This window comes from Monodelphis domestica, chromosome 4 (genome assembly GCF_027887165.1).
Source record: "Monodelphis domestica isolate mMonDom1 chromosome 4, mMonDom1.pri, whole genome shotgun sequence".
In the NCBI taxonomy this organism is placed as follows: Eukaryota; Metazoa; Chordata; class Mammalia; order Didelphimorphia; family Didelphidae; genus Monodelphis; species Monodelphis domestica.
In genome coordinates this window covers 394,215,481-394,225,771 of record NC_077230.1, presented here as the reverse complement: position 1 = coordinate 394,225,771, position 10,291 = coordinate 394,215,481, and the positions used below count along the sequence as shown (strand labels likewise).

General features: G+C 44.8%; 1 protein-coding gene across 1 annotated transcript; it reads left to right on the top strand.

Moving 5' to 3' along the window:
- The first annotated feature begins 357 nt into the window (after positions 1-357).
- On the top strand, positions 358-7,724 carry LOC100027379 (chymotrypsin-C). The gene is made up of 7 exons (XM_056825251.1): positions 358-444; positions 1,739-1,836; positions 2,628-2,750; positions 4,077-4,213; positions 5,136-5,281; positions 6,563-6,715; positions 7,594-7,724. The coding sequence occupies exons 1-7, from the start codon at positions 379-381 to the stop codon at positions 7,606-7,608; spliced, it is 738 nt and encodes a 245-aa protein (XP_056681229.1). The 5' UTR covers positions 358-378; the 3' UTR covers positions 7,609-7,724.
- Positions 7,725-10,291: the final 2,567 nt, after the last annotated feature.

Here is a 10,291-nt window from a genome sequence, read left to right as displayed (position 1 = left end):
TAATCAACTGAAGGTCAGGGTAAGACCCTTATCGGGAACTCTGGCCCTTCCCAAAATGTGATCTTAACCTTGGCTCGAATCCCAGGCTCGGACGCCTGTATATAAGGACCCTCCTAAGTGGCCACATCGGTCACGCACTCCCTATAGCAGCACCATGTTGGGCTCTGTCCTCCTCATTGCGTTCCTGGGCTATGGTAAGCTGGGAGCTAGAGGCTGCCTGGATCCTCCTTCCCTTGAGCCACAGATTAGAGAAGATGCAATCGGAGAAAGAGACAGGCGTGTCTCCACTCCAGCTCTCTGCCCACGCCATCACTCTCATGGCTCATGTTCACTTCTCTGATGTCTCTTTCAGCCTCCAGCTGTGGTGTTCCCACCTACATGCCCAACCTGGCCAACCGGGTGGTGGGAGGAGAAGACGTCAGACCTCACAGCTGGCCCTGGCAGGTAAGCAAGAATGGCAGCCTTGGAGTCAGAGGGTCTGCCTGCCTGCATTGGCCCTTATTTCTTTCCCTTGTTAGCTAGGGCATACTTCATGGCTTACAGAGAACCAAATCCCATTTTTCTAGAAGCACGAAATTTCGACACAACTCAACCTACCTCAGTTTGTGTTTCATCGGAATCTCTAACGTGAACTGATCATTACTGAAGTGAGGGAGCTAGATGTTTCAGCATGGAGTACTGGACCTAGAGTCAGGAGGACTTGAGTTCAACTTACTAGCCAGGTGACCCTAAGCAAGTCACTTAGCCTTGTTGGCCTCAGTTTCCTCATCTGTCCAATGAATTCAAGAAGGAGATGGCAAACCACTTCAGGACCTTTGCCAAGAAAACCTCAAGTGGAGTCATCAAAAGTCAACTAAATAACAAAAAAATCATTGAATTACATTCTACACAGGGTAGTTATAAAGTACTTAGGAGAACAGGATCTGGGCTTGTAATTCCATTGATATATGGATATTCCCAGGTGAGGGAGCTCTCTCCACCAACACAAACTGGCCCCTTCTCTTCAAGAGTTGTCTGGGGCCATAAAAGGTTGTGCCTTGCCCATAGTCACACATCCAACAAGTAACAGAAGCTGGATTTGAACCCAAAGCTTCCTGGTTTTGAGACCAGCTTTCAAACCACCAAACTATACTGCCTCTCCTCTTGAAATTTTATGTGAATGTGAGCTATTAAGGAAGTTCTAGACCCACCCCAACAGAGGGAGACTGACAGTGTGGTTCAGTAGAAGGAATGGAGTATAATAGAGTGTAAGAGGGGACCAGTGGCCGCTAGGTGACTCAATAGATTGCAAGCCTAGAGAGAGGAGGTCCCAGGTTCAAATCTGACCTCAGATACTTCCTGGCTGTGTGATCCTGAGCAAGTCACTTAACCCCCATTGCCTAGACCTTACCATTCTTCTGCCTTGGAACCAATACATAGTATTACTTGTAATGTAAAAGTTAAAAAATAAATAAAAAGAGTGCTAGGACCAGAGACAAATAATACTGAGTTCAAATCCTAATTTTCCCAATACATATGCAGTAGCTGGGGGTTTTCCCACTTGCTTTATTCCACTGGCCATTGGTTTTTCTTATTTGTAAAATTAGAAAGTTGGATTAAATGCCCTTTATGTTCCTTTCCTCCACATCTATGATCTAGAATTGTTGGGGCTTTTTAAGTTAGAATAGGAGCTGGGGATCCTGGGTCCCATGCCCTGCCTGAGATGTGTCTCTTTCTCATCACCCCTTCATGCTGACAGGTCTCCCTACAGTACCTTAAGGATGACACCTTTAGACACACCTGCGGAGGCAGCCTGATCTCCAGCCAGCATGTCCTGACTGCCGCCCACTGCATCAGGTGAGTCCATCCCTGAGCCATGTGTCCTACTGCACAGAGAAGAATGAAGGGGGTCTGTCTCTCTTTCCTCTGTCTCTGCAATGGCATCTGAAAGCTGCCTAGATGACATTTATAGGATTCATTTAAAAACAAACAAACATGGAATCTCAAAGCTGGAGAAAAACTTCAAGTCCTCCTGGTCCAACCCTGTTTCCAGATACAAAGATCTTCAGGTACTCAGGATGGTTTGAAGAATTAAATTATTATCAAATCAAGTAAAAATTTTGTTAGTTTTTATACTTTTGGAAAAACCAGAGCTCCAGCAAATGTCCAAAATAATTGAAGTCCCTTATGAGGACTCACAACCTCCCACCACTGTTCCAGGTGGTTGGACATAAGACTTTGTAAACTCCTCATCTAGTTCTTCTTTCTGTCTAGGTGGTCTCTAGTATAGACCAAAGACTGGCCCCTCAGCCTAACAGCCCATAATGTGTTGGTCCAATTGTAATTGGTACAAATTGGCTTCAAGTATCATATGCTTCTCAGGAGTGCGCTGCTGCTGCTGAGACAAAATCTACCTTCCATATATCCATTGGTCTAAGATCCTTTAGGATCTTAATCTAATCCTTCTCCCCTTATAGCACCTCAGACATTTGAAGACAATGAACATGCCTTCTTTCTTCTCTCAGTGTTCAGAGAGGATGATGGGGATGAGACTTAGTGGAACAAGTGTTTGTTGAATTGAATTAAAGTTTTATGGTCCATGAATGAACCAGGACCCAAAGGTAACCCTCCCCATTCCCTTTATTCAGCAAAGACAAAACCTACCGAGTGTTGTTGGGCAAGAATAACCTGGTGGAGGAAGAGGCTGACGCAGTGGCAGCAGCTGTGGATACCATTTTTGTCCATGAGAAGTGGAACTCCTTCCTGGTGCGGTGAGTGGTCTCCATGCTGGTATCTTTGCCCCACTAGAAATAGGGACAGCTTTCAAGGCTAGGACTAGAGAGTTGGCCTCCATTATATCATCCATCCCCAGCCACACTAACTCTGACTAGGTACTGGAAATTATAATGACTCCAATCTTCTCCCCATTATTAAGAGTATAAGAGTATTAAGTATTAGGTATTAAGACTATAAGAATAATAGCACATTTTTATTAAAAACCTTTACCTTACATCTTAGAATCAATACTATGTCTTGGTCCCAAGGAAAAAGAATGATAAAGGCTAGGCAATGGGGGTTAAATGACTTGCCCAGGGTGACATAGCTAGGAAGAGTCTGAGGTCAGGTTTGAACCCAGGACTTCCTGTCTCCAAGCCTGGCTTTCAAGCCACTGAGCCATCTACCTGTCCCCATGTCATTTAATTTTAACCTCATGATAGCAATACTGAGTTAGATGCTATTATTATTCCCATTTTACAGATGAGGAAACTAAGGCTGAGTGAGATTAAGTAACTTGCCCAGGGTCATATAACTAGGGAGTATCTTCCTCTTTCCCTCCTACCCTAGAAGCATTAATATCCTTGAGCTCAAATACTCTTTCTTTTTTTATAACCCTTAACTTCCCTTAGAATCAATACTGTGTATTGGTTCCAAGGCAGAAGAACAGTAAGGGCTGGACAATGGGGGTTAAGTGACTTGCCCAGGGTCATACAGCTAGGAAGTATCTGAGGCAAAATTTGAACCCAGGACCTCCCATCTTTAGTCCTGGTTGTCAATCCATTGAGTCACCTAACTGCCTCATTTTTATTTATTTTTTAAACCCTTACCTTCCATCTTAGAATCAGTAAGTGTAGGTATCCTTTCTACATCATGACTTCTCCCACCATGGTTTCGATCTATGGCGGTCCCTAATAGCCTATTTTTATATAAAGCTCTAAGATGTACAGAGAGCTTTCCCTTTAGGATCCTTCAGAGATAAGTCAAGCAGGAATTCTTCTCCCACTTTACAGATGGGAAAGGTGAAGTCCAGAGATCTGTGGTCAGACAGCAAGTCCGTGGCCAAGCTAGAGAAGTCTTGTGAGTTCTTCCTCAAGGCTCTTTCTTCCTGAAGAGGGAGGGGAGCAGGGGAGATTCTCCCCATCTCTTTCCCCTCATCTCCCAGGACCAGATTTCATCCCACCACAGTCTCAGTGGAAGCTAAGCTGCTTAAGGACAGGGACGGGGACGCCTCTCTATCCCCTGTGCCAAGCACAGGGTTCCTGCATATAGTAGTTTCTTACCCATATTTCCAGAACTGAATTATTGAATTCTGCTCCTAGCAATGACATCGCCCTTATCAAGCTGGCTGAACCTGTGGAACTGAGTGACACCATCCAGGTGGCCTGCCTGCCCCCAGAGGGATCTCTGCTGGCTCATGACTATCCTTGCTATGTGACTGGCTGGGGGCGCCTCTGGAGTAAGTACAAGACTTTCTGGATCTCTTTTAGCCATCCTTTCTGAAAGGGGAGGAACACATATCCTCAAATCCCACTGACCAGGCAGTTAAGCTCTCATACCAAAATGTTGGAGCCCCAGTAATCTGGACTAGCTAATCAAGGGAGGCTTCCTGGAGGAAATGGCCTCTAAGATGCATAGCTTGTATGTATCTAGTACTTGTCCTTGTTTCAAAACTCCTTTACCCCTATCAACTCAACTTATTTTCCTGGCATCCCTGTGGAATACAAGTTATGTGGTTAAGGAAATCAAGACCTAGAACAATTCAGTGATTTACTCAAGATCTCATACAGTCAATCTGTGAAAAGGTTCGATGAGTTCAGGAGCAGCAGCTTTTATCAAGCTCCTAGAAAGGCCAGTATATCAAAATGGCAGGACGGTGACTTGTTCCTGGACTATTCCTCTCTGAATCCAGCCATATGGCACCACTCTGGTCTCTCATTATTTTGGTTGTGTCCATTCTATAGCCCCTAGGAGAATTGAATCTCCTAGATTTAAACGTAAATATTCTGAAGCTCATTATAATTCTGATAGTCTATGTTCTAAGGTTCTTCCCAACTCTCATATTTCTGTGTTGTAAAGATCCTTCCAGGTTATGCTTTCTCTGTTCTAAAGCCTCTCTCCATTCTGCCATTTTTCCTATCATTTTCTACAGTGGACATTGGGCTTCCATTAACCTAGAAAGAATAAGATCACCCGAGTTCTGAAATATCCCTCACAAGGGATGTGAATCCTCTCACCATGTACAATTCCTTTGAGTTTCTGCAAATCCCCTGCGCTTGAAGCCCCATCATCTTTCTGACAACTCCATAAGAGTCTAAGGCAGATAGGTTCTAGACCATGATCACGAGATCAGAGGTATGACTTGTTCTCCCTTTCCCTAGCCAATGGCCCCATTGCTGATAATCTCCAACAAGGCTTCCTGCCCATAGTGGACCATACTACGTGCACCAAGAGTGACTGGTGGGGCAGCATGGTGACCCAAAAAATGGTGTGTGCTGGAGGAGATGGCGTCATCTCGGCCTGCAATGTGAGTCATAGTCCCGAACAGCAAGTCCAGGGTTGGGGGAAACTGGGCCTGCTGGGAGAGAACGATGCTAATTCAAAGAGCTCTTAACTCCCTAACACCGTCACAGGTAGACCACCCAGTGAACCCCTTTCCAGAAAGAGGGAAACAAACCAGAGGAGTCTGGAGCCATAGATACTGCTTCATCTGCCATAACCAAACTTGTTCAACAGCGGACCAGCTGCTGAAGTAGAAGGCATCCAGCCTCTCTCCCCTTCCCAAACCTCCCATCATTATCACTTACTATCCCTTTTGGAAAACCATCCATTCATTGGAAAACCAATCATTCCCTTCCAGACACTCTTTCCTGTTCCCTCCTTGTCCCTGCAAATAGGCACATACTATCTGCATCATCATGATAGCGTGGAGAAAGTGTTTTGCAAACCATAAAAGCCAATGGCAATGGTTTTAGTGGCACCATCAGTAACACCTCCATCATTTTTAGTACCATTACCTTCTTTATCGCCAACGACAACCAGTCTGATCACCACCAGCATCCTCATCACAACCAACAGCACTAATTTCATCATCAACATCCCAACCCCCCACCTCCATACTCTATGCCTCCATCACCAGAGGTAGGACAAGGATAATTGTTTTGATAGTGCCCACTGTGTGCTAGGTACTATGCTAAGTATCTTACAAATATTATCTCATTTGGAAACCACCATCTCTATCTCCATTACTTTCTTACCACTAGCATCATCTTCTTTTTCCAAACCCTTACCTTCCCGTCTTAGAATCAAGACTGTGTATTGGTTCTAAGGCCAGACAATGAGGGTTAAATGACTTGTCCAGGGTCACACAGCTAGGAAGTATCTGAGGCCAGAGTTGAACCTAATACTTCCCATCTCCAGGCCTGGCTCTCTATCTCCTGAGACACCTTAGCTGCCCCCACCACCATCATCATCATCTTTATTACCACCAATCCCACTACCGTTTCTAGTCTTATCATGAATCCTACCACCAATACCAACATCAACAAACTGAGTTGTTAACAGAGCCCATACCTCATATCCTCCCATCTCTGAATAGTGTTCGTCATTTTAGAGATGATGAAAGAGAGGAGAGCCAGGAGTAGTTGGAGAAATCAAGGCACAAAGAAAGGCACTAATTACCAAGGTCACCCAGAAAATCAAGGCTATTTCAAGATAGCCAAAGTTACCTGATGCTTGGAGGGACCGAAAGCATTTGTTGGTGGCTCTAAGTTGCCTGGTGATCAATGCTTGTGTTTCTTGGGGGCAGGGGGACTCAGGTGGACCCCTGAACTGTCAGGCTGAAAATGGAGCCTGGGAAGTGAGAGGGATTGTGAGTTTTGGTTCTGCCTGGGGCTGCAACACATCTAAGAAGCCCACAGTCTTCACCCAGGTCTCTGCCTACATGGACTGGATTAATGAGGTGGGTCCATTCCCTTAATTATTCATTTCTATATCTAGCCATTCACTTAGCCATACAACAAGAACAAGAAGCTAAACTGAGGGATGGAGGGGGATGGAGGCTTTTTCAGAGCATAAAAGCCAATTGGGAAAGGGCAAAATTGAAGATCGGGGAGGGAGTTGGGAACTCAGTGAGGATGGAGACAGTATTAGGGAAAGGAAATGTATTAAGAGAGCCTGAGGTCCAGCGAGGGGGAAAGAGGGTTTGAAGATGGGAATAAAAGGCTCAGCAAGGCAATATGACCTCAAAAAAAGAAGGTGAGGAGTTCAGTGAAGAAGGATGAGGCTTCAGTAATAGAATGGAGGTTCAGTGAGGGAGAAGAATGGCTCCAGGTGGGGGTGAGGAGGTCCAAGGGTAGGATGCAGAGCACAATGAATGGGAATGGGGTTCAGTTCTAGGACTAGAGATCAGGTTGGGGATAGGGCCTAAGGGTGGAAAGGAGGCTTCAGTGAGTGGATTAGGGCTCAGTAAAAAGTTGGGAACTCAGCATAAGGATGTGGGCTCAATAAGGGTAGGAAAGCTCAGTGAAGCAAAGAAGGTTTAGCAAGGAAATGGAGACTCAAGGAGGAAGATATAGGGTTTATGAAGACATAGGGGGTTAGGAAAGGAGCTCAGGGTTCAAGAAGAGACAGGATCCAAGTGAAGAGTTGGAAGGTTCAGTAAAGATGAGGAAACCAGCGACTTGTTGAAGGCTCAGTGACTTGAAGGGGCCCAGTAGATATCCAGGCAATAGGATAACACAGAATAGGGTAAGAGAAGCCAAAACTTGAGTCTTCTGAGTCCTGAGTCTTCTGAACTGGGCTGAGGTCTTATCTTCAAACCATTCTCTGTTCCTCCAGAAAATGCTGCTCTGAACAATCACAGGCCTCTCTCCTGGAAATCCTCTGGATGCTACCCAATCAACCTTCCCATTGAGCCATTTTTTCCCCATCTTGGATTTTCAATAAAGTCTCCTCTCCTGTGTATTCACTTGGCTACTTGGTTGTCTGGATGCCTTCCTTGAATTTCCTTCACAGGCCCTAGAGCAGGGGTCCCGAAACTATGCCCCCCCAGGCCACATGTGGCCCCCTGAGGCCATGTATCCAGCCCCTACCACATTTCTGGAAGGGGCACCTCTTTCATTGGTGGTCAGTGAGGAGCACTGTATGTGGCAGCACCACAAAGCAAGGCATCACTCATGTAACAGTACTACTTCCGGTGACATAATCCTTTGCGTGGCACCTTAGAATGAGGCACCCAGCAAAGGATTATGTGGCTGCACAATAGAAGATGTCAGTATAGTGAGCAATGATCTGGAGGAAGGAATTCCGCACTGTGTATACTGCTGCCTAGTTAGGATTAGGGTTAGGTTTTTATAGTCCGGCCCTCCAATGGTCTGAGGGACCCCTGTGTAAAAAGTTTGGGGATCCCTCTAGGGCCCAGAGCCTAGGTTCTCTGATGGGGCCTGCTCACTCCCTGGAATATAGCCGCCCTCCAAAAACATAGTTCAGAAGGATTAATAAACTTGATTAGATTGAGAGCTCAGAGGGGACCCTAATCATCTAATCCAAGCCCCTTGGGTATAAGAATCTATAAGGAAGCTAAGATCTACAGAGAGGAAGTGACCTAATTGCTGTAGGATACTATATAGGCTGTTCTTCACATCTTGTCATTCATTTTTGACTGAGTCTGTGACCCCATTTGAGGTTTTCTTGGCAAAGATTCTGCAATGGTTTGCCATTTCCTTCTTCAACTCATTTTACAGATGAGGAGACTGAGGCAACCAGGGTAAAGGGACTTACTCAGGGTCACTTGGCTAGTAAGTGTCTGAGGTCAGGCCTAACACTCTATCCACTGTGCTATCTAGATACCCTATTTATAATTTGGCCCCTTCCTAAATTGTCAGTGTTCTTACATTTTATCCCCCTCTAGGAACTCTATGTTCCAGGTACATTTGGCCTTCCTGAAGTTCTTCAAACTCAACATTCCATATCCCATCTCTGTGTCTTTGAACTAGCTGCACCTCAGATCAAGAATCCTTTCTTTCCTTTTCTTTTCAAACTCTTAACTTCCATCTTAGAATCAATACTAAGAATTGGTTATAAGGGGAAAGAGTAATAAGGGCTAGGTAACTAGGGTTAAGTGACTTGCCCAGGGTCACACAGCTCTATATAGGAGCCCATTAGGAACACTCTCCTTCCTCATCTCTGCCTCTTCGTCCTTAAGTCCCAGTTCAAATCCTACCTTCCACCCCACTTAGGAAGTGTCAGAGCCACTCATCTGCCTCCAAGTAAAGTATTCTTTCTACTTTGACATGCTGCCTCTAAACACAGAAAATCACTAACATAATATCGATTTTATTACATTTAAAAGATATTTAGTTTATTCTATAAATTATCTTAATTTCAGTAATTATGAATTATAATTTATTTCAACCTTGGTCATTGCAAATAAAACCAGTGTTTCAGAGGATTTCGTGGTACAGAAAACAACCTTCACCATCATTGTTTAAAGAAAGAAAAAATCATTCCGGCGGTAAATTGTCAGGGAAGGCTTCCTGTAGGAGGAAGGACTCAGTGAAGGCCATTCACACCTCCACACCCCAGCATGACTGAATTATACATTGTATACAGCCCTCCAGAGCCACAACTAAGATAGGGCAATCTGGACTTTGTCCCAAGTGCCAAAATTTGATTGGCTAATGCTTTATTGGATCATTTGTTCTAGAGGCTAAATTCCTTGTCATCTCTAGAGTTGGGGTGGGGGCAGGGTTGGGGGGAAAGTGGAAAGATGGGAAAGGGAGATGGGAGTAAAATAAACTACTGCTAGAAGGTGACATAGAGAGAAGTAAGGGGAAGGGAATGGGTTGCCCTAGTTTTCTGCTGTTACTACACTGGCCCAAGGTCCAAGGGATTTGGGAAGAAAAGACGGGGCCAAAAGAAAGATTAGAGAAGGATCTTGTCCTCCAGATTTGAAAAGGTAGGGTAGTATGATGGGAGAGAACACATGAGGGGGCCAATATTACCAGGATTGATGGATGTGCAGATTGTACTCACAATGCGCAGATGCAACCTCTCCATGTGAAGGAGGCTCAGGAGCCTGCTTCCAGCAGGAGAATTCCATAGTGTTTTATGTGCCAGTCCTCATGATACCTATACATTACACACCTCCTCACAGAAAGGTGAGGTGCTTGAGATTAGGAGCGACATGCATTTTTGGACAAGGTCATCATTTGAGTCTCCTTGACTATACTTATTGTTATAAAGGGGTTTTGCTCTAAAGGGGATAAAGGTATTGATGAAAGGAAGGGAGGGAAGGAGGGGGAGGGAGGAAAGAGAGAGAGAGAGAGGGGGGGGGGGAGGAGAGAGAGAGAGAGGAAAGAAAGAGAGAAAAAAATAAAGAGAGAGAGAAAAGAAAGAAAGAGAAAGAAAGAAAGGAAAGAAAGAAAAAGAGAGGAAGAAAAAAGAGAGAGAAAGAAAGGAAAAGAGAGAAAGAAAGAAGGAAAGAAGGAAGGAAAGAAAGGAAGGAAGAAAGAAAGGAAGGAAGAAGGAAGGAAAG

Bases quoted from the DNA above. Each gene is read 5' to 3' on its own strand.
- LOC100027379 (XM_056825251.1), top strand. From the start codon at position 379: ATGCCCAACCTGGCCAACCGGGTGGTGGGAGGAGAAGACGTCAGACCT. The intron at 445-1,738 runs GTAAGCAAGAAT...TCATGCTGACAG, and splicing joins CTCACAGCTGGCCCTGGCAG to GTCTCCCTACAGTACCTTAA. The intron at 5,282-6,562 runs GTGAGTCATAGT...TCTTGGGGGCAG, and splicing joins GCGTCATCTCGGCCTGCAAT to GGGGACTCAGGTGGACCCCT.